General features: G+C 35.9%; 2 protein-coding genes across 2 annotated transcripts; one reads left to right on the forward strand and one right to left on the reverse strand.

Annotated features, from left to right (window-relative positions):
- Positions 1 to 1253: 1253 nt before the first annotated feature.
- On the forward strand, positions 1254 to 17781 carry LOC105222447 (uncharacterized). The gene is made up of 2 exons (XM_049450724.1): positions 1254 to 1465; positions 16033 to 17781. The coding sequence occupies exons 1-2, from the start codon at positions 1442 to 1444 to the stop codon at positions 17350 to 17352; spliced, it is 1344 nt and encodes a 447-aa protein (XP_049306681.1). The 5' UTR covers positions 1254 to 1441; the 3' UTR covers positions 17353 to 17781.
- Positions 17782 to 19776: 1995 nt separating this feature from the next.
- LOC105222419 (uncharacterized) lies at positions 19777 to 23413 on the reverse strand. Its single transcript, XM_011199744.3, has 3 exons — positions 23151 to 23413; positions 20480 to 20571; positions 19777 to 20394 (listed from the first exon to the last, which is right to left on the reverse strand). Exons 1-3 carry the CDS (start codon positions 23160 to 23162, stop codon positions 19971 to 19973), a joined length of 528 nt encoding a protein of 175 aa, XP_011198046.2. The 5' UTR covers positions 23163 to 23413; the 3' UTR covers positions 19777 to 19970.
- Positions 23414 to 25136: the final 1723 nt, after the last annotated feature.

Here is a 25136-nt window from a genome sequence, read left to right on the forward strand (position 1 = left end):
TTTGAAGAGCAACAAAGCGGCGGGGGCCGATGGATTGCCGGTAGAGCTATTCAAATACGGCGGGGAAGAACTGATAAGGAGCATGCATCAACTTCATTTTAGAGCCGACGTTATGACTTTTTGAGAGAAAGGTTATGCGGAAGATTTATGGTCCTTTTGGCATAGGCAACGGCGAATACCGCAGTCGATGTAACGATGAGCTGTACGAGATATACGACAACATTCACATAGGAATATCTGCACTCCGTTGGGAGGATCAGATGGAGAAGGACTTGGTTACACTTGAAATCTCCAATTTCCGCCAAATAGTGAAAAGGAAGCATGAATGACTTTGTAAACTCGGCTATAACCTCGTAAGCGCTGTCTATGCCAATAAAAAGAAGAAATCTCTCAGTTTTTGAAATATCGATCCACTACAGCGTAATAGTGGTAATAGTGCCATACAAACTAACCGATCAAAATCAAGTTCTGCTAACAAATATTTTGTATTTGCGAAGTGTTGCTTCGGTTGAAGCGTAGCTTATAATTTTTCTTAATGTTTCTTTATTTAACGTTCGCACAAAATTTTTTATAATTCAGATAATAAATAATACGTATTATGTTAATATACAAAGTTTTTCTTATAAAAACCAAAAACTTACTTGAAAACATTTATACGGCAACACTCTTTTGTGCAGAGCTTTTTCTTGTCTTATGTTACTTCAGCTGCTCTCGCAAACAAAAAATCTAGCGCTCACTCTCTTCATACCCAACCTCTCTTGCGGAACACAATACTGTCGCATACCGCTCTCAGCGCTTCACTTTCGTTTTCATTTGCGAGCTTTTCTCCGCACATTTCGAATATTATGTCACTGCCAGTGGGTGCTTGCCGTTAACAATGCGACTCAAGGTTGAAGCGGTGTTGCAGACGTTTCTTTAGCTCACTTGTTGCTTTCAATGCTCTTCGTTGCTCGGCCGCGTGCCGCAACGCATGCGCGTCTGCATTGCTTTGGCTACACATACACATTTGATTAGCGGCTGTTTTTGTGTTTACATTTGGCTCTTGAGCTTTTCGGTGCATTTGCCACCTACTTTGTTTACCTTTTGGCGTCGCTCAAATGCATACATACATACGTACGTATATATGTAGTTTTTTCTTCTCGCGCCGTATGACGGATTTTGACATTGTTGTCTGTGGTCGCTGCGGCTGCGGCTGCGCTGCATTTGCGGCGCTTTGCAAACGCATTGCGGGTATTTAACTGGAGTGTCAAAGAATTATAAAAACAGTTTTTTCCTCCACACGCTGGAGTACAAGTTGGTCTGCACGGCGCGTCCGCCGTTTCAAGTGGATTACATTCGCGTTTAAAATTATATATAAAATACGGAAGACTTCGTTTGAAAAGGCGGAGCGTTCATTTCTGCGCTGAAGTTGTAAATTTTGTGTGCTTAGGACCCGGGAACCATGCGGATCCAGCGGAGTCTAGTGGTAAATGTGCTGACCAATTGGAATTTTATTAAAAATGTTGTAACAAAAAAGTTAACAATAACGATCTGAGACTCTGAAAAGTGCTGACAGTGTTTATTAGTGTTGTTAGGCGTTTAAGTGATATGAAAATTAATAACTGACAGTAATTCAGAAAAGTTGCTAAATTTAATTAAATTTTTAACCTGAAGTATTGTTTTGTTTGTGCTTAGATGGCGGACCTTGGCAGTTTATTTTTATAACTATAACCCATTAATTCTCCGGCCAATTTTACGCCAAAAAAAACCGCTAAAATGTTAGAAAAAAACAATCGCCTTTCACGCTGTCTGCGTCTACGCGCGCTCAACAAGGCAACATTAGCGTTTACAAAGCGCTGGCAGCCTTAATCGACAACAGCAATAGTATTTATGCACATCAATATATATTTACGCCTTTACTTTGTGAGTTTGCAATTTAATAGCCAACGTTTTTCTGCACATTTGTTGCATTTAAAATGCACTTCCAGCTGTGAAATGCGGTATTCGAACGCCGCTGCTTATGACTTGCACATTTCCTATGCGAATCGAATGCAATAGGAAGTATTTGCTGGCATTTTTGTTTTTGGTTTTTTTCAACAATAATTTCATCAATTTATTATTATTATTGCTGCATGCGCATAACAAGTGGCAGCGGCGTTGTCCGCCTCTGTAGCCATTGTACTAAAGACTTAAGCAGCAAACCTGGTTGGCATGAAAGCACGGTTTGTCGATGTCGAATAGAGCAGTAGAGTGTGTGTAATAGTATTTCTCTGCAACAGTCTTCTTCTTCATACTTTCATTCATTAATTTGAGCAAAATTTCTTCTGCAGCTCATATTATCTCTCGAAATATAAACTTCAATGACATTAATCGATAATTATTTCTTCATAAATAACGCTGAATTACCCTTGTTTGTTTGTACACTTAATCTAAAACTAATTTGTTGTTTTCAAATATGGACACGACACAATAATAACCTTCAAGAAACTTATTTTTTGTTACAATTAAATTTTATTTTAGCGTTTTGGATCTAAAGTGGCATCTGTGTAATTTTTAAGGCTAGTTACGAACAAAGCAAAGAATATAGAATACGTCATAGAATGGACAACAAACGGATAGTTTTCAAAAATCCTTAAAATTATATTGTTTTTGAACAGAGTTATCATCGGAAACTTAAATATGTGCTCGTATAAAAATGCTTATAATTCATTTGTACAGTTTTGCATAAAATATATTCATAGTCACCTCAAGTTCTACATACGCTCATGACTTTACACCTGAAATCATTAAAGTTGTCCAAATCCAGAAATATAACTAAAAACCTTGTTAAATACTATTTAGATACTGGTTGAATACTGGGTATAAATTATGAAAAGAATTCAGGTCATTCATACAGTGCTAATTAAGAGCAACAAGAGCGTCACTTATTTAAAATGAAAAACAAAATCTCACTAATTATCTGTAGGACCAGCACTAAACCTTGAATGGATATCTACTAAAAGCATATCAGACATAAGTAATTTCATCGAAACCTCAAAATGGTTTGAGAGAGAAGGTGAAACGTAATAGCAGATACAGGATGTTTTACGAATAGTGTATCAAAATGGCACATCAACGGCTAATTGAGCCCGATAGACAACAGGGCTGCACTCCTATCTACCTACCTATCTGTAGGAAAAAGCTAAATCTAACAGTTAAGCTTCAATTTCATTATAAATAATTTATATGCCTAGATCAATGCAGATGCAATTATTCAAATGGAACTGTATACATCTCTATGTGTTACTTATATACAGTATGAAACAAAGCCACTCAGATGCATTTCCGTTAGCGTAAAAGGATATAGAAGATCTTTTGCTTGATTTCGATTATTCAGTTTGTATGGAGATTGTAGCGCTGCCTTGGAAAATAAAGTACGCCAAGTTTCAAAAATTAATGAAGATATCTTGTCAAATGAAAGAGTGTTCCATACAACAAGCTGATTTTGATGGATCAATTTTTATGGCAGTTATATGTGCCATAGTGCTCCGATATTGGCGATTACGACAAAAAAGAAGCTTCTTGGGGAGAATATATCTCTAAAAACTGTGGGACTAGTTCACCCATATAGAGACAGACGGACTTATGGACATGGCTAAATCGACTCAGGTTGTCATGCTTATCATTTATTTAAAATACTCATGAGTTTATACATATATATGTTATACGGTCTCCGAAATTTTCTTCTGGCTACTGCTACTTCGTGCATAATTTAATATACCCTGTTTTACGTATAAAAATGATAAAAATGGAAGGACCCGCGGCATAAATATGATCCTTTTGCTTTCTGTTCATCTATGATTTCTTGCTTCAGTATTTTTTGTTTTTTATTTTTTATTTTTATAACATGTGTGTATAACAACGTGATTTATCCATTTGTAAATTAATATGAAATACTAATATTTTTGTTGGCATGGATAAAAACGGCAAATGAAAAAAGTTGCATAATGCGCTAATACATTGATATGACAAGCGTGACAATGTCATTAACACTTTTCTACTTAACTACGCTGCGCAATGACATCAAATGGCGAAAATTACAAAAACACATAGATCAGTAGATTCACTAAATTGCAATATATATTGACAATCGCACTGATATTTACCGTATTAGTTTTATAATTATAAATTGTCAGATTTCGCTAAAAAATTTTCAGATTTCATTCAAATAATAGTTAAGTTTCTACATTGCAAAGCTTTTTAAAATGAGTTTCAGATGGAATTAATTGAATGAAACCACGATGATTCCGAAATTCCACGGGATGATAAGGTCACAAAATTCTTCGTGCAGAAGTTCGCTGGATAATATGTGTGTTATATCGGCTTTCTTCATATGTGTCACGCACTCAAATTGCTAATATTGTAATTTAAGCAAGTAATTAAATTACAATATTAGCAATTTGACAATTGGCACTTTATCTTTAAAGTTGTTCAGAAAAAAAATTTAGTGAAAAAGGGGCGTCTCGATAAAAGCACAGAAAAAATTGAACTTGCAATTGTATTTTTATTTCCCTTTAAACTTTACTTTTCGATAGGCGGACACTCTATTCATTACCATAAAGCAAGAGATTAGATATTGTGGTTATGTTTGTAAAATATTTTGCGATATTTCCCTCTTGAGGAGAGTGCTCAAAATTTTGTAATTAACATTGCATAAAAACATTTAACAGAGCTTTCTTTGAGAGCCATTTATCAAATTATTTAAAAATTAATGACTAAATCGTTTATATTTCGTTACTATAAGGTAGTTATGTATATAGATAATGTGTTCTTGATTAATTATATATCTAAAAGTATGAAAAGAATTCAGAAGGATCTTAGCTAAGAACAGCTTGCCACTGTCGGCATGTAATTAAAAAGTCTGATCCATTTCTAGGTTACCTACCTTTTTAAAGAAAAAACACAGAAACTTCAAATTTAATGCGGACTATTTATTATTATTCAAGAGAAAATTCTTTGACATTTATTTCTTGAAGATTATCGCTTTCAAATGTTGGCCGTGGCTATCGAATCTGACTGAATCATTAGATTGTTCACATTTACTTTAGATTTTACATATCCTCACCATAAAAAGTCTAACGGTATGATATCACACGATCTTTGTGGCCAAAACGTGATAAAATAATGTAAATGTATAGAATTTTGTGTAGTGTAATGATCGCTGATTTATTTTAAAAAGTTTTGAATTCGCTTGATCCTACAGCGGATCACCAAGAAGACCAACGAAAACTGCTGTTTGACGGTGGGAAAATTCTTCTGCTCAAGTCTCAAGTTTCAAATCCAAAAACCAAAAATTAGTTTTATTACAGTAGATTAATGCCGGTAATGACCGAACATGCAAGACGAAATATCTCCTGTCATCAAACAAACAGTCGTCGCACTCGCGACTTGGCACTCACGTCACTGTTGACAGTCATAACTCTATAAGTCACTCATAATTCCCGTCCTGCTATATGGTGCAGAGGCCTGGACGATGACAACAACCGATGAGTCGACGTTGCGAGTTTTCGAGAGAAAAGTTCTGCGAAAGATTTATGGTCCTTTGCGCGTTGGCCACGGCAAATATCGCATTCGATGGAACGATGAGCTGTACGAGATATACGACGACATTGACATAGTTCAGCGAATTAAAAGACAGCGGCTACGCTGGCTAGGTCATGTTGTCCGGATGGACGAAAACACTCCAGCTCTGAAAGTATTCGACGCAGTACCCGCCGCGGGAAGCAGAGGAAGAGGAAGACCTCCACTCCGTTGGAAGGACCAAGTGGAGAAGGACCTGGCCTCGCTTGGAATATCCAATTGGCGCCACGTAGCGAAAAGAAGAAACGACTGGCGCGCTGTTGTTGACTCGGCTATAATCGCATAAGCGGTGTCCACGCCAATTAAGAAGAAGAATGACCGAACAACTGTTAAAATTTTGATTTTCGCTGCAATGCCGTGTTCTTGAAAAAAAAAAGTTTTTCTGAAAAAATTCTTAAAACTTTCAAAATAGGCTCTTTCTGCGTCAATGCAGCGCTGTCAGCGCGATTTCCAACCATTTAACACATTTCAGGGTTGTTTAAAAATCAAATCAATTATTATCAAATATTTTACTCCTTCGGTCATTACCTAAAAAATGTATCCAAATAAAAATTAGTTGCTTTTGCTTAAAGCAAATCAACACAACATTTGTTCATACTGACACATTTGAAACATAAAATATTGAAGTAATAAAATTCGAAATTTTTTTAAAGATATTTTAAAGACACAATATATATTCACTTTTAATCGACTTCTTAGTTGATGCCCAATATTTTTTTTAATAATACTAAATCATATTTTTGAGTTATTAAATTTTAAGTATTAACAAATCAAATATTACATAAAGAAACTTGCCCCAATTATGCCGATTATGCCATAGCACGATTGTAAATGCGTAGCTGTGTGTATATATACATATATAAATATTTGTCTATATTGAACTACACAAGAAAAGTAACATTTTTCTATTTGCGATAAAATGATAAATCGAGCAGCATTTATTAACAGCGTGAGGTTCAACTGGATGCATGCAAATAAGCTGTGCATACATATAAGCATGTGTATATATGTACATATATATCACACTTTCACTATCAGCGAATTGCCCACATACAATTAGCACTTTTTGTGCTTCACTCTCCAATACTAAGTGCAGGCTTATATAAAAGCACACATCCAGCTGATTGCAAAAACAACAAAACAACCGGCGTCATCGAATCACACGCGCTGCCGGTCAGCTACTGCCGCCACCGTATTTGTGCCCATACTCGCCTATTTCGTAACTCTTCCGCAAAGCAATCATATCTCACTGGAAACTTGCCCATCCACTTGTATCATTTTTATTTCCAATTGCACATGTGTGATGAACATATAAACGCGTGTTTTTGTTTTTCATTTTCCACTTTTGGTTTATGTCAAAGAAATGCATTTACTTTCATAGCAATAAAATGCAACATTGGATTGTTGCAATGTGGAGTGGCACGCTCGTTAATAACAGCCGCAGGAGCTGGTGACGTAAGCGACTTGCAGTTGTCCAATTGTGGTGATAACTTAATCACTTTTCTTACATCGAGTTTGTTGCTTAAGTCTTTTGTAAGGAAAGTGGGCCAATTGCGGTAAATTCAGACCGTTGTGGCGACTAGTGTTAAGTTGCTTTACAAGTGGAAGAAAAATATTAATTTTCCTACAAAAAGTTTGAAATAATTATTTTTATTAGAACTATGAGAGAATAATTAGAAAAAATATATTAAAACTTATAGCAGTGAGAAATAGTACTGTGGGCAGGCAATAGTAAGACTTTTTAATCTTAATTTTGCATGGAAACCCATTCGTCGGAATATTTTTTTTCTAGATTGGTATGACTGTCAATGACATCTGTACTAAATTTCACATCAAAATAATCATTAGTGTTTAGTATATGCTTCTGTTGCAGTGGATTAAAAAGTTATTAAATATTTTTGATATTATTATTATATTTTTTGCCACCTTTTTATAATAATTTAAATTTTTTTAGATTCAAACATATATAATATAATAAATGAAACATTGTAGCAAAATGATGAATGAAAATAGTTTTAAAAATATTTTAGTTCACATTTGATTAAGATTGCCAATACTTTGAAAGTCTTAACAAAATAATGGGGGTATTATTGTCTAGACCCTCGAATTTTGAACCTTTTTTGTAATCGATAAAAATCAATTCATACTTTTACTATCCATTTTTATGCTCGCAACTAGTTGCTAACAGAGTAATATCGAGTTTTTATCGATTACAAAAAAGGTTCAAAATCCGAGGTTTTATTATATTTTTGATCACCTAACGGTTGTACGTATCACCTTAAACTAATTGAGATAGATACTATATAAGGTTATGTATGTATAAATGATCATGATGACCAGATGAGCCGGGTCACTGTCCGCCTGTCCTTCCATCCGCTCGTCCTTGAGTAAAAATTGAGATATCTTGGAGAAATTTTGTATGCGTATTCCTTGGTAAAAGAACGCCCACAAAACGCCATTAACCGAAAACATATAAAGTGGCATTATTAAGTACTAAATTAAGATATAGTTCTAATTTGACACAGGGAATCGCAATAGCAAGGGGGCACCTGGAGGCAAAACATTTGAAAAAGTGAGCATTGCACCGCCCTCTAATTAGTTTAATGTACATATCTCCTAATAAAACTACAAAAACCAAATTCGCCCAGCCCAGATATTATAACAACTCCTACCGACAGTGTGAAAATGGTTGAAATCGGAAAATAACCTCACTCACTCCCCAAACAAGAGTGCGGTTAAAAACTACTAGAAGCGCGACAAATCAAAAACTAAATACTCTAGAGATGTTAAAATTTACTTCCACGATGTGATTAGAAGGCTTTAAAGGAGCCGGAGTAAAAATGGGACGATGGACGTGACTTCGCCAAATATTTGGTGAAATCACATATCTCGGAATTCGACCTACCTGTTTCGACTAAATTTAGGGCGTGGCAGTTGTCTCGTATTTCTGTGTCACAGTGTGAAATGGGCGAAATTGGACTACATCCACGCCTACTTCCCACATACTAAAATTTTAAGTTCCGTTTGATACTTTCACTTTTCAGTACACAAATCAAGAAGTAATTAATATAACGAAATACAACTTTGCACCAATAATTCATTTAAAATATGCCTCCTTATGATCAAAAACTGTCCAAATCCAACGAAAATTGTTCAAGCCTCTAGGTACTGAATATGTGGACTCGTGTCAATATTTGACTTTTTACCGCAAATATCGGTCAATGTATGGGATATATAATTGAAATTTACCCAGCCAACCACGGTTACCCGCTTGTGACAAAAATTTCAATACAACTACACCTTTTTTTTTCTATGCACTAACACCAACGCACATTTTCGGGGTATTTTTTGTTGTATGATCACATGTATACGTACGTGAGTGGGTAAAATATCCGCCCGGCCTAAGAAACACTCCATATGTTTACCACCACGTTTACCACCATGTTACCCACTAATTATCTAGTTTTTTTACCCGCTGATGGTTGGCAGGGTAAAGATAATCCTTTTCTGATAATAGTATGAATAGTATTTGAATCGGGTCAATATTTCACTGAGCCCAAATATACCTACTTAATATAAAGATTTTCGAACTTCCGGGTGACTTTTAACCGCGTATACTCGTATCGGCCAATATTTTAGTAATCTTAATAAAATTAAGAGAGCGTATTTTACTCATAACAGTGTATCTTTGTGCCTAAAATGTATAAAATTGAGTGAAAACTTGACTTACTTCCCATATATGTATCTTTTATCAGGATAATATTCTATATGATTGGAACCTTGATGAAACCTTGGCAGCATTTTAATTTTATTTAAATCTAAGATTTTGCAAACTTTCGTCAAAATTAAGTGAACGTATAATATTGGATATACCATAGTTTAATGTCAAAAATATGTGCAATTGTTCTAGGAATTACCCAGATTTCAATATTGTACCACACATAATTATTTTCGCTACTCTAACAAATCTTATATCAAATAGGTAGGTCAGTGTATGAGTTACACATATACATATATATGTATGCGAGTTTAGTTTGATATATAGTATATATAGATAGATAATTTCTTGGATTCCCAACCTCTGGTTGACGTTTTACACTTTATAGTATTTCCCCAGTCTTCGTCCTTGCACGTTGCAAAAGTATAAAATCCTTGTTTAATAATAATTCGTAAAAATTTTGAATTTTTTTTATTAGTTTTAATAGGGAGATTCAAACTGTATCGTCACAAAACCATGTCTGATTTTTCACGCATTAACTCTAATCTCTCCCTAATGCACAACAAATTTATTTTGAGGAATTCCTACCTACTCTTCTTATTCTTATTGACTACAAATTTACTACATCCATTACTGTTTTGTTATCACAACAATTAATATTAAAGAGAAAAAAACCTTTTTTTGCATAATTTCAAAGATAACTAAAAAATTAGTTAGTTTTTGAATGGTTTGAAATCTGACTAATTTCTTCAATAATCTTCTTTGCTTGTTCATGAAAGACAATAACATTTCCATTAGTTTTTGTTAAAAGTGGCAATTAATTTACATTTGAATTAATTAAAAATCTATTTTTATTGCAAATCAGTAAATTCAACACAAAACAGTAGTGGAAATTTACACCAGCGAAACATAACCTCAAAACAAACCATGCAAAATTAAATGAACGCATAATTTATGCGTTTTCGAAGACCTTTTTGGCTATACTATGTATGTCAACATGAGTCAGCAATATTGGAAAAAATGCGATTTAAAATGGGTTAGCTCAGGGCTAAAAACAAGAAGAGTGTGGGAAGAAGAGGGTAAAGCAAAGCATATTCAAAGTCTGATTAATTTTGTAATTAAATTTATAAATAAAAGTGATGATGATACGGCAATAAATAGCGCAATAAAATTTGGCTGCCGGTCAAGCGGCTTGTGGAGGAGAGGCAACATTCATGAAGCACTGAATAAATGAGCAGTTTGCATGAAAGTAAAATTAACAAAGAAACAATGAAACAAAGGCAATTCAAAGCCAGAGTTCAATAAAGTGAAGTGTCGACAATAGATTGAGTTGAATAGTCAATTATATGCTTATTGTTGTAATTATTAATAACAGTTATAAAGATGGTATATTTGTAAGCATTTCACCGGCACGCTTCACAATTCGGCTGCTGAGCGGCAGACGTCAAGCAGCAGCTGACAGCCACTTAATAATTGTAAGCATTAGTTCACATGAATTTGTTATGGTTTCTGAGCCACTGTCATTAACGAGGCTTTTCTCATCTTCATTGGTATTAATGAAAGCGAAATGATGCTCAAAAACAATAAATATGTGCCTGTAGTATGGAGCAACAGCAATGTGAGCTTTTCGTTTGCTTTTCGCAATTTCCCGGAGATGAACTGATGATATCACATGTCGTGATGAAATGATGCTTGCTGAGCTTAAATAATATTGTTTCAAGACTGCTGTACGTAAGCGTATTTCTCACACACAGTTATTTCGCCATGTTTTATGTTTTCAAACACAAAAACAAAATCCAAAAAACTTTTCTGAACAATTGGCTAGCGAAAGAAAAGAAGAAGAAAGAAAATCGCCTGAGTAGAGAGATTAAATAATATACGTGAAACAACAACACAAAGCAAAACAAAACACTCACAAAACAAATAAAAAATAAAATTAAAATAAAACGCAACAACATAACCTCAAATCGCGCCACTCGCAGTGTCGCTGTGATAAAGCGGCAAAGGTTGCAGGACAAAAGTCATTACATGGTTTTGAAAATTACTTGCATTTGGCCATAAACAAACAGCGTAACGGTAAGGTAATAAATGTAGAAAGCAACAACAAATACAACAGCGCGAAATATAGCACAATTGTTAGTGTCAGTGTGCCGTTGGCGGCTGTAACCCAAATTAAACGTAATTTCCCATACACTTACCTACATAAATAGGCAAATTAATAAATAGCTGCATATTTATGGTACACACTGTAATATTTTTAGCGGTTTGTTAACATTGTTGAACTCTTATAAAGTGCGGCGCGTTCAACGCGGCACGCTTAGAGGCCACAAGCGGCAATTAATGACGACATTCGTTTTTGTTGTTTGGTGTGCGGCGCATTTTGTTGTTGGTGGTAATTTTAAGCGCCATAAATTAGCTGTATTTCATTGTAATTTTCTCAGCAAAATATTACACAAAGAGGTGGTTAAATTACTTATTATTACATAAGTAGCGTGTATTATCGCAAATGATTTTTTTTGTTGCGATTTTTATATGCTTTTATTTCATCTTCGACCATTGGAGATGATAAAATTATTCTGTTTGCTTTTAAGCAGCGCGAGGGTGTTAATTTTTAACGGTTTAAAGTTAATTAAGTAGCGTTATAGCAAGTTTTGGTTTATTTGTTGTCACCTCGAGGGCGGACGTTTGAGTTAATTATTATATAACATTGCACGAAAGGGAATGATATTTAAAGTATATATAACTATAGTATGATCTATTTCTTTACAAAGAAAAAATCCAAAAAACTCAAATATAATGGGGAATGTTTATTATCATTCGAAATAATATTATTTGGCATTTATTTTTGAAGATTATCTCTTTCAATTGTTACGTCTCAGATGGTCCATCTGTTGAGTTCAATTTTCAATGACTCGTTCGAGCATTTCCACTGGGAACTGGCGAATGACACACGTAATGTTTACTTTCGATGCCAGAAACGAAGAGGGATTGTCCGCACAGACTTTAGTATACCTATAGGAAAAAGTCTAACAGTGTGATATCACACGACCTTGGTGGCTAATTAACGGGCCTAAAACATGAAATTATCTGCTCACCAAAGTGTTCTCTCAATAAATCCATTGATTGATGCAATGTGTGGGAAGTGGCGCCGTCTTGTTGAAATTAAATGTTGTCGAGATCATGAGTCACGTACTCAGCGGCGTCATTTTTGAAGAAATATGAATTGATGATTCCAAAGGCTTACAAACTACACTAAACCGTAGTTTTTTTCTGGATGAAATGGCAGCTTTTGAATCTCTTCAGGTTGCCCTTCGTTCCGTTCGCGGCAATGTTGTTTATTTACATACCCATTGAACCAGTAATATGCCTTATCGCTGAACAAAATTTGGCCCGAAAACATCGGATCCTCTTGGAAGAGCCCATACAGCGAAGCGATGCCTTTTTAGCAAATTTTTGCAACTCCATTAAAAATTTTAATGAAAGAACATTAGAATAGCATTAGTCAGTATACCTTAGCCTGGACAGTTAACAATATTTTGATCACCCGATGCAAGACTCGTCATAAGGTTATATTTTATAATTAGAAACTTCATATTATTATACAATATTAATAAATAATTGTTCTCTTGTTGATTGGACATCAATGTATTTATATAAGCTTAAGTCGGCTTAAGAAATTTTAGCCCAATTTGTTGCTATTTTTAATCATTTTCTAAGTTTTCCACCCCTCCTTTTCTTCACAAGAAGCTACTCATTTGCCGGAATCGTCGATATCAGGCCATTATAGTCAATGAAAATAAAGTTCTTATATAAAAACTTTCACTATCTCAACGTCAATAAAATAAACTCGTGATATCGTTTATAATTTTGATTCTAAGAGCGAATGGGATAATCAGTTTTTAGGGTTACTTCCACCATAACCAGTTATATGAGAGGAATCAAATTAAGCGCCACCATATTTCATACCTTCTTTACTATTAGATTTTTTTGGAAACCATCGTGCTCTAACTTTTCTTAGGCTCAAATGATCTTTCAAAACGGTCTTCACTGATCCTTCTAATATTCCAACGATGCCAGTAGCATCTCTGACTGTGAAACGTCGATTCTCAAAAACAAATTCTTTTATTTGAATGATGTTGATGGGTGTAATGGACGCAGTGCAAAAAGTAGTAATTGTTTATAACTGAAATTTTTGAATACATGCATGGCTGCAGAGCCTATCGATTTCAAAAAATTCCATTTCGTTTTTAATGAAAAAAACAAATATCTTGTGCGTAAATCTAATAGACAATAATTAAGTCAAATTATGTCTATGTATAATTTTCGATAATGAGCAGAAGAGCCTTCCATTTCTAAAAGTATTTTAATTGATACAATGCATGGTATTATTTTATATTTTTTTTTTCAAAATGTTACTCTTCGTTAAGCTAACTAAACCGTCTATTTGCTTTCTGATTTATTATACATAACTAGAGGACCCGCCTACATTTTACTTTAGCTGATACATAGGTAGTACTACTAATACCATCTATATGATTTCTCTTAGTTTGATTATAAGTATTAGTTAAGGAATAATCGCATTTTTGATGAAGCAACAAAAATGAATCAAAAAGCATTTCGTGCGTCAAGAAAGAATTGGTTTTTGGGGTAAAAATACTATTGAATTTGGGCTGTGCAATCAATCGAGTCCAATCGATTGTCAACCAAAAATCGGCTGGCAAGGTTATGGCATCAGTCTTTTGGGATGCCCGTGGTATATTATTCATCGAATAATAAATGAGCCAGTTTTAATTCATTGCATTGTGTATTTGATTGCAGTTCTATTCTACCATTCCCAATATTTAGCAATTTTATTATTTTTCAGGAAGGATCAGTTTGAAATTGTACGCATATATGTATTCATCGTTCACGGCTCTGTGCAATGCTTCGAAAAGATTTCTGTATATCTCAAATTTTTTATCAACACTTCAGTTATGCCGCTATTTTTTTATGCCAGACATTTTGCAATTTTAAATTGCCTGTCTAGATACCCCCTCCAATAGTTAGCACGTATGAAAAAAATGTTATAGCTACCCATAGATGTATTGAATCACCCAATTTATTACTTAAGAACGAACAACTCTGTCCACAATATAAAAACTTGATCCACAGATGTCGCCTTTTACTTTGGCATCGTTTTGTTTAATGCACGTTTACGCCAATTTAAGGTTTGAATATTGGATACTGCGGTGGTAGCGCCATCTATCGGTCAAACATTTCAAAATTAACAATTGATTAAAAATGAAAAAAATAATTTAAAAAACATTTTCCAGTGGACCAAATTGTAAATATAAACCATTCCCGAATCTCCTTGAACGTACACACAAAATTTCATCAAAATCGGTCCATCCGTTTAGGAGCAGTTCAAATGCAAACACACGGTCAGAAGATTTATATATATAAAGATAACTTCCTATAGCATATTTTATAAAAGCGCTTAATATGTTATGCATCATTGCAATTAGAGGAAAAGGTAGAATATGTCCTTATTTCTAGTTTTTTAGCCGCATTGAACTAGTAATGATGTTTAAAATAGGCTCTCCTTTGAACTTCGAAAGCAAATACTTCGATTTTCGAGTTTGGTTTTAAAACGCAGAAATTACTTTTTCCTTATTACTCAATCTCTAGAAAAATATGGATTTATTATACTCAGTAAAAAATTAGTTTTTGAATTGTTGAAAGTTTTCTTCACTTTAAAGCGATATATTTTGCAACAGAGCTACAAATGGACCATAACGCACCATTAATAACAAAATCAATCACAGCCAATATATTTTATTTATTTTGTTATATTTTTTAATTGTCTCATAAATATGTCTTTCATAAATAGTTTGATCGAATTATTTAGTCAACATATTTTATTTTTCATGTTGTATAACAACACCTTTCACAATGGGCCACCAAAAGTGTAAGTGCGTCGTCAGAGCGGCACTCTATACTTTAACAATACCTTTTATCTGATCAACGCGCAATAATCGTTAATGTCCATATATTCGAATAGTGATTACAACATTTCAGCGCTAATTTCTGGAAAGCCGGATTAAAGTGACCTTCGATTTTTACAATTTTATTTTAGCATATTTTTGCCCAGATTTGTTGACAAGCATATATTTCACCAATTATTAAACTCTTTTGTTGCTATTGTTGTAATAAAATATTTTTGAAACTGTTACATTTTTTGCTTTGCATCGATCTTGTCGACCAGACACCCACAATTTCCCTTTTCTGCGAAACGCAATTCCCATTTTGAGAAATTACACAACATCTCAATATAACAATACACAACAACACACATGTAAACTTGAAAGTACATATGTTCGTATGTGGTGTATAATGCGGTCAGCGCTCCTTCATTTCGTTATGCAAATTTTGATTGGTCTGCAGCCCAGCGGCTGATCAACAAAGACAGCCGGCGTCATCAACCGCGAAGCCCGCTTTCAGTATATTAACCGCATTTGCAGACAGCGATGCCAGACGATGACCTTTTTAGGTGATGGCCACGCTAATTTATGAATTTGACCTGAATTATATAGTAACCTACATCCTGCTCTTAACAATTTTGGATGGTTATTTATAAAGGGACATCACTATATAATATTTATATATCATATTCTCAACTATATTTTTCTTTTTACTATAGTTTCTATTCACACTCTCATATCGACTCTCTTCCACAGTTTTGTGCCCTTGGTACGCTCTCCCTACTCACACTTGTCGCCGGCAAGGCACTGATCGACCAACAAACCGCCGAATCGCAAGCGAACAGCGCTACTGTCGCTCAGCAACGTATCGGCTGGGATCACGATCATCATGAGGTGCACGAACATCACTATCACGAGCATCATCACGATCCGGGCTTCTGGAAAAAGAAAGTGACATGGAAGGAAGGTTGGAAAAAGATTTGGAAACCAGCAAAGAAGCAAATTTGGAATCCGTCATGGAAACAAATCTGGAAACCAATTTGGGTGCCAGTTAAGGTGCCCGCTTGGAAGGATATCAAAGTGCCGGCGTGGAAACAAGTGTGGAAGCCCATATGGAAGGAGATAAAGGTGCCCGCATGGAAGGAGATACAAGTACCGGATTGGAAGAAGATTTGGAAGCCGGTGTGGGTGCCAACGAAAGTGCCCGCATGGAAAGATATACAAGTGCCGGCGTGGAAGCAAATTTGGGTGCCCGTGTGGAAGGAAATACAAGTGCCAGCTTGGAAAGAAATACAAGTACCGGAGTGGAAGCAATACTGGACGCCACAGTGGATTAAGGTGGGTATACCTGGTGAGAAGTATTTAGGTAAAGATCCCGAAGGTTGGGAATACACCAGTCATGATTTATGGAAGAAGAAGTTGGTTTGGAAGTCACATTGGAAAAAGATTTGGAAACCAGCGAAGAAACAAATTTGGGTACCAAGTAAAAAACTAGAATGGAAGGAGGAATGGAAGCAAATCTGGAAACCGGCGAAGAAACAAATCTGGGTTGATGACAAGAAATTGGAATGGAAGGAAGCGTGGAAACAAATCTGGAAGCCAGCTAAAAAACTCATTTGGATTCCCGACAAGAAACTCGAATGGAAAGAATCTTGGGTGCAAATTTGGAAACCGGCGAAAAAACAAATTTGGGTCGAAGATAAAAAGCTCGAATGGAAGGAAGCATGGAAACAGATTTGGGTGCCTGGCTGGAAGGAAATTTGGGTGCCCGCATGGAAGAAAATCTGGCGACCAGTAATCATATCCGAATGGTTCCCCACACCCGATCATCATGATCACCACCATGAGCACGTAGAGCATGGCTGGGATCGCAAAGATGCCCAACCGCAGGGCAGCAATAAAGTGGTGTGGAAGCGCGATGACAAAGCTACACAACTCAAGCCCGTTGCCACAGTTGACTTTCAATCGGCAAAAGCAACTGAGGTGCGAACATCTGCCGCGGTGGGTACGAAACCTATAGCAACAGCGGCGGCGGCGCCAACGCCAGGTCAGGGCTTCAAGTTCCCTGGTGCGTAGATGATTGCGTTGAACGAAAAATTTGTTGTGTTTTAAATTGCACTTCATTTAAGCATTTTTGTTGTACTTGTAAATAGGTATTCCAGTCGTTAGTTTTAAGTCGCTTCACAAATCGTAATTTTATTTAAATTTATTTAGTTTTAATGCGCCCCTCTGTCACACATTCCTTTCACCCTTCGATTTGTACCAATACATACGAAATCTTTTCCATAACTTTTGTATTATTTTAATTTAATTACATATACTCATACTTATGCCACGATTATGACAAGTAAATATAAATATTTAATTTATGTCTAAGTTGTTTCGGTTAACTTCACTTCATTAATTTTAAGTGAACTACAAATGAAGTTGTCATATAGAATTGAGTACAATAATAAAAATTGTTGAGTATTTTTTATACCATAATAAATAAATAATGAAGATGTAGTTTCAGTGTTTTCGAATTTTAGGAATTTTAGTAATTGTTAAACATTTACTCTACAATCAGGTCTTCAAAGTGGTTTGGAGTTTTTTGGCGAGATTTACTTTTGAAGCAGCTCAATAGATACTTAGCCTGCAGAATATTATATTTTAATTTATAAAGGGAGAACCACTTCGGGGTTCCCTACTCTTTTAAAGAAAAAACGCAGAAACTTCAAATTTAATGGGGGATATTTATTATGGTCCAAAAGAACAATCTTTGGAAATTATTTTTTGAAGATAATCCCTTTCACATGTTAGTCGAGTCTATGTCTCAGATGGTCCATTCAATGAGTTCAGTTTTTTATGACGCTTTGAGCATTTCGACTGGTAACTGGCGAATGACACACGTAATATTTTGCCCCAAGGTCTGATTCGAACGAATCGTTATTGTTCGCATAGACTTTAGACTTTACATATCCTCACAGGAAAAAGTCTAATGGTGTGATATCACCTCTCTCTTAATATATCCGTTGATTGATGCAAGGTGCGTCGTCCTGTTGAAACCAAATGTCGAAATATGAACCGATGATTCCACCGGCCTACAAACAACACCAACCCTTATTTTTTCTTGATGAAATGACAGTTATTGAATTTATCCATATTGTTCTTCGTCCCATACATACCAAATGAGCCAGAAATTTGACTCATCGCTGAAAAAAATTTAGCTTGAAAAACGTCCGATCTTCTTAGAACTTTTCAAGAGCCCATAGAGCGAAGCGATGTCGCTAGGCAAGGTAGAGCGATTTAAGTTCTTGCACAAGCTATATTTTGTAGGTTTTCAATTTAAGATCTTGGCGTAAAATGTGCCAAGTCGTTCCATACGTCAGTCCGAGTTGATTCGAACGGCGCGGAATCAGCTCTCTACGCTCAAGATCAATGATGGAGCTGCAAATAATACGCATTTTTTCATCGCCAAAAGAAACCGTTTTTTCTGCAGTTAAGCTTCAATTTACCCTTCTGCAAATGTGTGTTCGCCTTCTTGTAGGTTCAATGGAGCTTACTGTTTCGACTGTTTCTTGAAGTGTGCTCTGATTTAGTGTGAGTCCGATGAGTTCATGCTTCGGTGACGGTCTCGAAACGACGCAGAAATTTCTTCAAATTACGCTTAAACAGCGACAGACATACTGAAAAACGCGGCTTATAAGTATTTTGCCGACAGATATTTCATTTCCAATATTTTACGCAGAATATGACTTTGCCGGTCCTTTGATACCTACTATCTCAGTTATGTCGCGTACCTTCAACGGGCGGTCTGTTAGTACAAGAACGTATACTTTTTTACGTTACTTAATGCTCATATAAACCACTCTTGGATGACCTTTGAAGGGTCACTTATAAAGTATCCAAGTACTCTTTCATTTCATAGCGGCTTTTTTTCCAGAAAACAATAATCGAATCCTTCACATTTTTTCCACTTTTTTAATCCACAATTCCTACTGAGTTTGGCGGTGAGTTAAAACACACTTAGATAGAGTCCTTAGAATTCTGAGTAATCCACATCATTTGCATATTAAGGCGATATGGAGAAACTCTATAGTGAGAGAAAACCGAAATTTCGAAATGTCTGTAGTATCAAAGTAGAAATATTTGTCCTTGACCGAGTTCATCTTTAGCATAAACAACTCACTTACGATGCAAAATTTATCTGTCAGAAATATTAGGTATTTTATGTGGAAAGTGTATAATGTAATTTAGATTCGGACTCTTATTCCTCGGAATTAGCCAGCAATAGAAACTAAAGACCAAGTTATCTAACATAGAAGTCTTATACATGATTGGACTATTAAACTGCAGTGGGTCTGGGGTTGACAAAAACTGTTCTTTGAAAAAAATAAAGAAGGACAATAGGAAATTATTAATCTCGTTTTGCGTCCTATAAATAACGGTGAGAGTTATGTTACTATGGACTGTCAGCTAAGCAGCATTCCATTCTGCAATAAAAACAACGACAAGCATCTTCAGTTGAAGATATCAAGAAATCGGTTATTAAAATTAAATGTTATTTAAGTAAGTATATTACATGATTAAATTTAATACTAGTGGAACAAAATATACAAACTATAATAAATTAAATAAATAAACCTGAGAACTAGTATTAACTATGTACATACATACATACAAGGCATACAAGTTAAGTCGGCAACTTCTCCACGCTAGTCAACGTTTACTTCTCGTACACGGGTGCGTTTTACACCTTTCTGCCAGCCACGACTGCCGCTACTGCTATAACTAGAACCGTAACTACTGCTGCTCCCACTACTCCAACCACTGTAACTTTTGCCCGTACGCAGACCACTGCTGCTGCTGGATGAGCTCGAAGAGTCTTTAACGTAGCTGCTACTGCTCTTCCAACCACTATTGGTGCTATCGCTCACACCATCCTTGCGCACCTCCCAGCCTGGTGGCACTTTCGGCAATGGCACCCATTCGTTTTGCACTACTGGAGTCCAGACCTTCTTCCAGATGGGCACGTAGATGGCTTTCGGTCGCCAATATTTCACCCAGCGTGACTTCCAATCGACATTACGTTTCCAGAAACCATCTGCTGCGGGATCACTGCTCGTGCTGTGTTGTACACTAATGTGGGGAGTAGTGGTGAAAACAAGAAAGAGTTAGGCTAAATATTTGCCTACTTTTAGGTGTTTTTCATTTCATTACTTACACTGTCGTCTGTGAAGAGGAATGTGCAGTACAAGGTGTGCCAAGAAGTGCAATGATGAATAAAGCTGTACCCAGGCCGATGTAGGCAGCTAACTGTATTAATTTTAATTAACATAGAAGTAGGAATATTAAAAGATGAATTTACTTGACAGCATTAGAAAAAGCATTATTATTAGCATTGAGCCTATGTCATCAGCATTTCGTATCTCAGATCGAAAAAAATTCAATTAAAACGAGAAAAAAATTAACTTCTGTTGCACCGAAGCTAGAATACAAATTACAGGGTATTTTATACTCCTACCGATTTTTTTCTTTGATTGACACAGACTTTGTTATGGACCATTAGCTGGATAGGTATGAACTCTGAACTGGCGGCCGAGGTATTCTGTGACCTAAGTATGCTGTCCTGACACCATGCAGAAATGAACTAATCGGTTAACAACGGAGCTACCTCATGTCCCCTTTAAACCCTGCCTCGGAGTACCTTTCCCTCCCGCTCTCATTAAGTTGGTCTGGTCGAAGACTAGCTCCTGCGCGACGTCTAGATCTTTTGGCCAAGAGTAGAACGCAGGAGATCTACGGAACTACTTGGCTTAAGCAAGGTTCATCTATCGAATAGGCATCCATGCGGTAAGGCTTAAAAGGAGGATGAGGTGAGAACATATGGGCACTTTCTCCGCTATTGTCCAGCCTTCGAACGACTGAGGCTGAAACATCTCGGTGGTCTTACCTTCGACAAAGAAGAAGACGTAGCCAAAACCGTCTCAACGAATTTTTTGATATGCTAGAAACGCTTCGTCGACTTGTAATGGTCTTATGATCCAGTATATATGAGTTTTTGTACGTACCATAACGGATCGGCGTTCTGAGCTTCTAAGTGATCCCTTTCAAGATCGACCTCTTAACCTAACCCTAATCTTTAACAAATGCAGTTTTTTCTATAATCTCCGAATCAAGCCAAAATTCATGAAAACACCCTCTCAAAGTAAAAATTTTTCCACTAAACAACTTGAATTCGACCGACCAGTTGTATGACAGCTAAATGCTATAAATGTCCGCTTTTAGCTCGTAGACTATAACTATGATTTGGGTAATAATTTATTGCGGATTTTGTGAAGACACTTTGTGAAATTTAAAAGTTTTTCATAAAATGACTTGAGTTGTATCCTTCACTTTGTTGACAGCTATATTTAATAGTAGTCCGATGTCGGTAGTTTCGACAATAGAGCACCTTCTTGAGGAGAAAAGGACGTGTACAAAATACCAGAACAATAACTAAAAAACTGAGGGAATATTTCGCATGTATACAGACGGAGAGATGAATTGACTGACGGACGTGGCTCCCCACTCAGATCTTTTATATACAAGTATATAGTTACTTTATAGAATCTTCAACTTGTACCCTGTTCAGGCTATAATCATTGAAAATACGTCATGTTCGAATCCATTCTCAAATGGTTTGGACCAAGATTGATAGAGACAAGAATAGGTTCATTCAAGAGAAAAAACTGCAACAATTCTATAGTAATTCAGTCGAAACTACTTCAAAAATATAACAGAACGAAGCTGTCTCTCTTTTAATCTTTATAATTTTAGGTATAATCCTTACAAGGCATGGAAAAGAATATCAAAACCCTATAGAACGAGCTATCTGGGTGCAAAACTAAAAAAGTCATGTTTGAAACGGTAGATCGGAAGTACACAAAATTCCTATTGGCACTCGGTAGATAAGACTGTAGGAACATGATCGCAATACTAACTAATCACAGTCTGGTGGCGCCACACGCTCGCAGAATGGTTTTGACAGATCAAGAAGACTGCAGGAAATGTCTAGAGTAAGGCAGCAGGGAAACAATGGAGCAACTCTTGTGTATTGCCAAGACTACGCTGCAAGCATCTGGGGTCCCCACGGTATGATGCACTGGAGGAGGTATAGATAGTGAAGCCACAGAGTCTGTTAAAATTTGCGCAAAGCGCAGGCATCCTAGAGAATGGCTACTTCTCATGGACATAGTAACTGAACTCCAACTGGTATCACAAAAGACCAGAACTGATCTATGCCTGGCTCATTGGCCTACCAGACTAACATAAACTAACTTTGTATATATCAGATACTGTGAACAAGCTTCTGTGGTCACAATCAGAGATAAAGAAGATTGTGTATTACAGTATTATAAGGGAATAAAAGAAACGTCTACAAATTTCTTTCATTATCGATTCCTTGAAATATTTTTAAATACCGTTCGATTATCGGAAATCGATTTCAAACAAATCAGACCTCTGTTCAATTAGAATAATATGAACTTTTCACACCCCTTTTGAAGAGATTAAGTACGATTAATCGACCTGCCCTGCCGTGTCAGTAGAGTCGTTTGTATGCGTTCTGTGATAGATCGTATTCGTATAGATTAGATAATATCAATCGTATGCAAAGGTTTTTCGAGTAAAGGATGTCAAGGCTTGGCAAGCAATGCTAAATTCATTTCTGAAATCACTCTCTTTGAAAATCTTCATTCGATAATATTTAGCCATTAAGATCACTTATAACCTTGAATATATTCTCTTATTCAACTATGAATGAGCCTTATTCACTTGCTATATATGTACATATGTCATAAATATTTATATATTTTCCATTCTTTTTTAATTATTGACATTTGATGGGAACTCACTTTCGAATCCATTCTCAATTATTTCACTTTTAATCCCGCTTCCTCTGATTTTTTGCAAGAGTATAGTATACTCTTTTATAATGAGTCCACTACTACGAATCGTTCAACACACCAGACACTTCAAAGTCTCATTTGATTATAAAACGCCGGCGCTTTCTTTTGTCGCATTAAATACCACTTCCGATTTTTGTCGGTAAAGGAAATATGCACACACTCGTACTTACATACATACGCATAACTGTTTATAGTTGATTCGATGCATTTAAATTCGGAGATGCATTGAAAAGTGGTAAAAAATTCGTCAATTTGCATTATTACGTCGCTTCAACTTAAACGTTTCACACGTGTTTGACAATATGTTTATGTCCCCCTTGAGGGCGTCTAGATATCACTTGCCCATTTGCGCGTGCGCTCTTGTTTATTGCCAGTTTTTTTCAACGCCATTTCTTTTTTCTCTATTTTGATCGGAAACAAACTCAATAAAAAGTATTGTATGGAACTTATCGAGCTACGCGCTATAATTAAGAATTCGATGCATGCAACAGGTGGGGCGACAATTACAATTAGATCTGCATATGTACATATGTATATATGGTATGAATATATGTTTACGATAGGTACCTGCTGTAACAAAAACAATAATATTTTGTTTTTTGTTTTGATATACATAGTTTACATACATTTTATTCTAGTCAAGCGGACTTGATAGATTTTTTGGACCGTGGAGATCCCAGTACAATAATATTTAAATAAGATGAAGGGAGTTTTTGGACGACATAGTGTCAACGACTTTGCTCCTTTTTCTTATTCTTACAGTGTAATCAAAGAAACGTCACTTTTGTGTCACTGCCGATAGTTTTCTGTGGGTCAGAGCTTAATCTGTTGCATGTGACACATTAATATGTAGTGTCCAGTGTTATTCGCTACCAATCGCCTTAAGTCCTTTCAGAGGAGACTAGTAATCTGTATGAACCTTATCAGGTTGTAAGCTTTCAGAGGCTTGCTTTGCTTGCATAATATCAGAAATTTGTACCCAGTGTCGATCACTTCTAACCTTTAATTTTTTTTTGGACTTCTTTTTCAATGATATGTGGCCCTTTCCTTGACATAGAATGGACTATCTCACTTTCCTTAATACCCTTGCGTCCAATAACGTTGAGACATACTCAAGATTGCTTAAATCCATCTAAAATTTACTACTTCATAGCTTAGGACTTAATGTTGTAGCAAAGAATGATGTCAAACTTGGAATAAAAGTTTTGCTGAATTTGAATACTCAGAGTAGAAAAGAAAGAATTCACTGTAAAGACATAAATTTCCTTTTTACGGAATGTCTCTCTCTCTAAATAGGGCTTAACTTTAATATTAAAGGGCCCATCTGATGTCCTTTTCTCTTCGGCTTGGTAGGTGTTGGACGACCACAACATAATAGAGCGGGGAGGTTAACGCGCATTCTGTGCTGGCGAGTGCTATGAAAGCATTAACCCTTCGACTATATTTAACCTTGTATTGCAGGCTTGACCCCAGAGAACATCGTGAAGATATTTAAAAAGCAACCAAGCAAATCGCGAAGGTCTCGGTTTGTCGTGTGTCCTCATATTCAAGTACTACTAACGACGTATATAACAGGTGCTGAGTGAAATAAATAAATATTCCGAGCATATCTCACAACAGTTAGCTTGAATCGCAAACAAAAATTTAAAATTCAAGACGAATACAAATGGAGGCAGCGTCAGTGCAGTTTTGATTTTAGCTCTTACGCAATAGAAAGTTAAGGATATAAAACAAAATATAAAATCCGATGAATTAGTTAAGAGTAAATGTTATTCCAAAAGTGTCCAGACAACTGTAATTTGACTCATATATTTAACTTACTATTATTAATCACGAACTCGACGGACGCTATATTCATATGGATTCCGTGAATGAAAAACGCCTATGGACAACGAATTAGACTTCTGAACGCGGAAAAATGCAAAAAAGAGA

The sequence above is a fragment of the Bactrocera dorsalis genome, chromosome 3, assembly GCF_023373825.1.
Source record: "Bactrocera dorsalis isolate Fly_Bdor chromosome 3, ASM2337382v1, whole genome shotgun sequence".
NCBI classification, from domain to species: domain Eukaryota; kingdom Metazoa; phylum Arthropoda; class Insecta; order Diptera; family Tephritidae; genus Bactrocera; species Bactrocera dorsalis.

Coding starts and splice junctions, on each gene's coding strand:
- LOC105222419 (XM_011199744.3), bottom strand. Junction 20,395..20,479: donor TCCTCTTCACAGACGACAGT/GTAAGTAATGAA, acceptor TCCCCACATTAG/TGTACAACACAGCACGAGCA.
- LOC105222447 (XM_049450724.1), top strand. CDS start 1,442: ATGCGGATCCAGCGGAGTCTAGTG. Junction 1,466..16,032: donor GGATCCAGCGGAGTCTAGTG/GTAAATGTGCTG, acceptor TCTCTTCCACAG/TTTTGTGCCCTTGGTACGCT.